This window comes from Temnothorax curvispinosus, unplaced genomic scaffold (assembly GCF_003070985.1).
Source record: "Temnothorax curvispinosus isolate PA1 unplaced genomic scaffold, ASM307098v1 QBEX01018642.1, whole genome shotgun sequence".
Taxonomy (NCBI): domain Eukaryota; kingdom Metazoa; phylum Arthropoda; class Insecta; order Hymenoptera; family Formicidae; genus Temnothorax; species Temnothorax curvispinosus.
In genome coordinates this window covers 1-2,053 of record NW_020228422.1, presented here as the reverse complement: position 1 = coordinate 2,053, position 2,053 = coordinate 1, and the positions used below count along the sequence as shown (strand labels likewise).

General features: G+C 51.4%; 1 protein-coding gene across 1 annotated transcript; it reads right to left on the bottom strand.

Annotated features, from left to right (window-relative positions):
• Nucleotides 1-233: 233 nt before the first annotated feature.
• Nucleotides 234-1,214, bottom strand: LOC112468573. Its single transcript, XM_025037804.1, has one exon. It carries the CDS (start codon nt 1,212-1,214, stop codon nt 234-236), a length of 981 nt encoding a protein of 326 aa, XP_024893572.1.
• Between the last annotated feature and the right edge of the window lie 839 nt (nt 1,215-2,053).

Genomic DNA, 2,053 nt, shown 5'->3' with positions numbered 1-2,053 from the left:
AAGTGGCGTCGACCGCAGAACGAGAGCGCAACACTAAATCCTATCGTGGCTTTTATTCGTATCGTCGGGCTTGCGCGGCAATGCTAACTATCGAACACGATTAACGGCAGGGTTTCTCGCAATTTAAGAGTTAACGAACGGAGGTTTCGGGGTGGGTTCCAGGGTAAGATCTTACTCTAAACGTGGTGGTTAGTAATTTATTGGGTGTCTATGGGAGGAAACGTAACATAACTTCAACATAACATCGAATTTGCGGTAGAAGTACCAAGCGCGGCCACGGTATCGCGAGAATTTCCGCCGGAACGGCGATTCGCGCCTTTAGCTACCCGATATGCGAGATCCGGAAATAAGGATTGCTCTGGCGGGGGAGGTGCCCGATAAGTTTGCGCGGCGCGGCAGCTAGTCTCGGCTCGCGTGGCCCACCGCTCGAGCGCCTTCATATTAGTTACCGCGTCCCGAGGAATCAAAGTCTGTAATCGAGGTAGAAGGTGTCGGTGCGCGTAGCCGACCTTCTCTTCTTCGCGCCACGGCGGCGATAGCCGATCGTATAGCGAGCTGAGGCACGTCAAAAAGTCCGCGACGGGTTCTGTCTCCCCCTGCGTACGCCGCATTATCTCGTCGCGAAGCGCGAATTGGAAGTCGGGGTCCCCGAAGCGCGTACGCCATTCCTCCCTAAACGCGGCCCAGGTAGTCAGGCTATCCCTGATCCCGCGGAACCAATGCAGCGCGATACCCGATAAGAAGAACGGCAGGCATCGTAAAATGTCTGCATCTGAGACGGGAATTAATTCGCGGCCCTCCTCCACGCGCAACAAAAACGTTTCCGCATCTTCGCTGCGCGCGCCCGAGAATTTCAAATTCCATTTACGCATCATGTTATAGGCGTCGGCAGCGGAATTATGGCCCGAGTCCCGAAGGGTCCCATTTAAGCTGTCGTGGTCCGGCGGGGAGCCGGAGAGGCGCGCGATCCTATCCGCGGACGGACTATCCGGGTGCGTATTCCCCGCGGGAACCTGTAGGCATTCTGTATCTACCGGGTGGTTTACCGCGGAGGCGCTTTCCGAGTCTCCGCCGCGACGTAACAAACGTAGTAACCGGAGGGCCAATTCAGTGTCGGTCCCTTCCGCGGATAACCCTCGTCGAGTTAACTCGCCCATCCGCTGTTCACGGTTCGCGAGGAGGATCCACTCGTCGCTAAGTTCGACAGAATCCATCGTAACGCGATGATACTATTCACGGTTACTCTAATCTCGAATTTCTATAGCGCGAGAAACACGAACGTTAACGCGTTCCCGAAAAGGCCACAAAATCGTTCAGTCAAACCGTTCGCGAAGCCAACAACATTCCTCGCTTTTCAATCGTAGCGAGCCTAGCTAAGGATAATACACGCGAATAATAGTATACGCGAGCACTAACACACGCGAGCAATAGTACACGCGAGCAAACACACACGAAGGAATGCGAAGACAACACGCTATAGCGGTGAAGTTTTTCTGCTGGTACGGCCGGCTCGACGTAAACACCGAATTCCGATACCATCACGCTCCGACTCTCACCACATTCTAACGCTATACGCGACTTCGTATAATATCGCGAACTTACAATTTGACCCACCCGAAATAGTTCACCGCGATCGAAACGAATAATTAAGTCCTGAAAGAAAAGGTTAGACAAAATGTGCGAAACATATAATACATGAGAAACACAAAAATATAGCACACATCATATCGCAGAAAACAAAATAATACAAAAATATATCGCATATAATATCGTATTAAGCAAAATAAAACAAAAATGGGGTGAGAAAGTTTCTTTATTTCACACAAAAAAAAATTCTGAAAGAAAAGACTCAATTAATCTGTCGTCACCCGCGCGAAATTATTGTCGCGCTTACGCAAGCCCTTGTCGTGCCTTTCGGCGATCTTTCGGCGGCCCCACGTTGGGCGCCAAATTTTGTCACGACTTTTTACCCGTTCGGGCGCAAAGCCGGATCAAAAGGGAGTTGTGGGAGAGTAGGATGTCAGGCCTCTCCGACGGATCTCTCGCACGAACC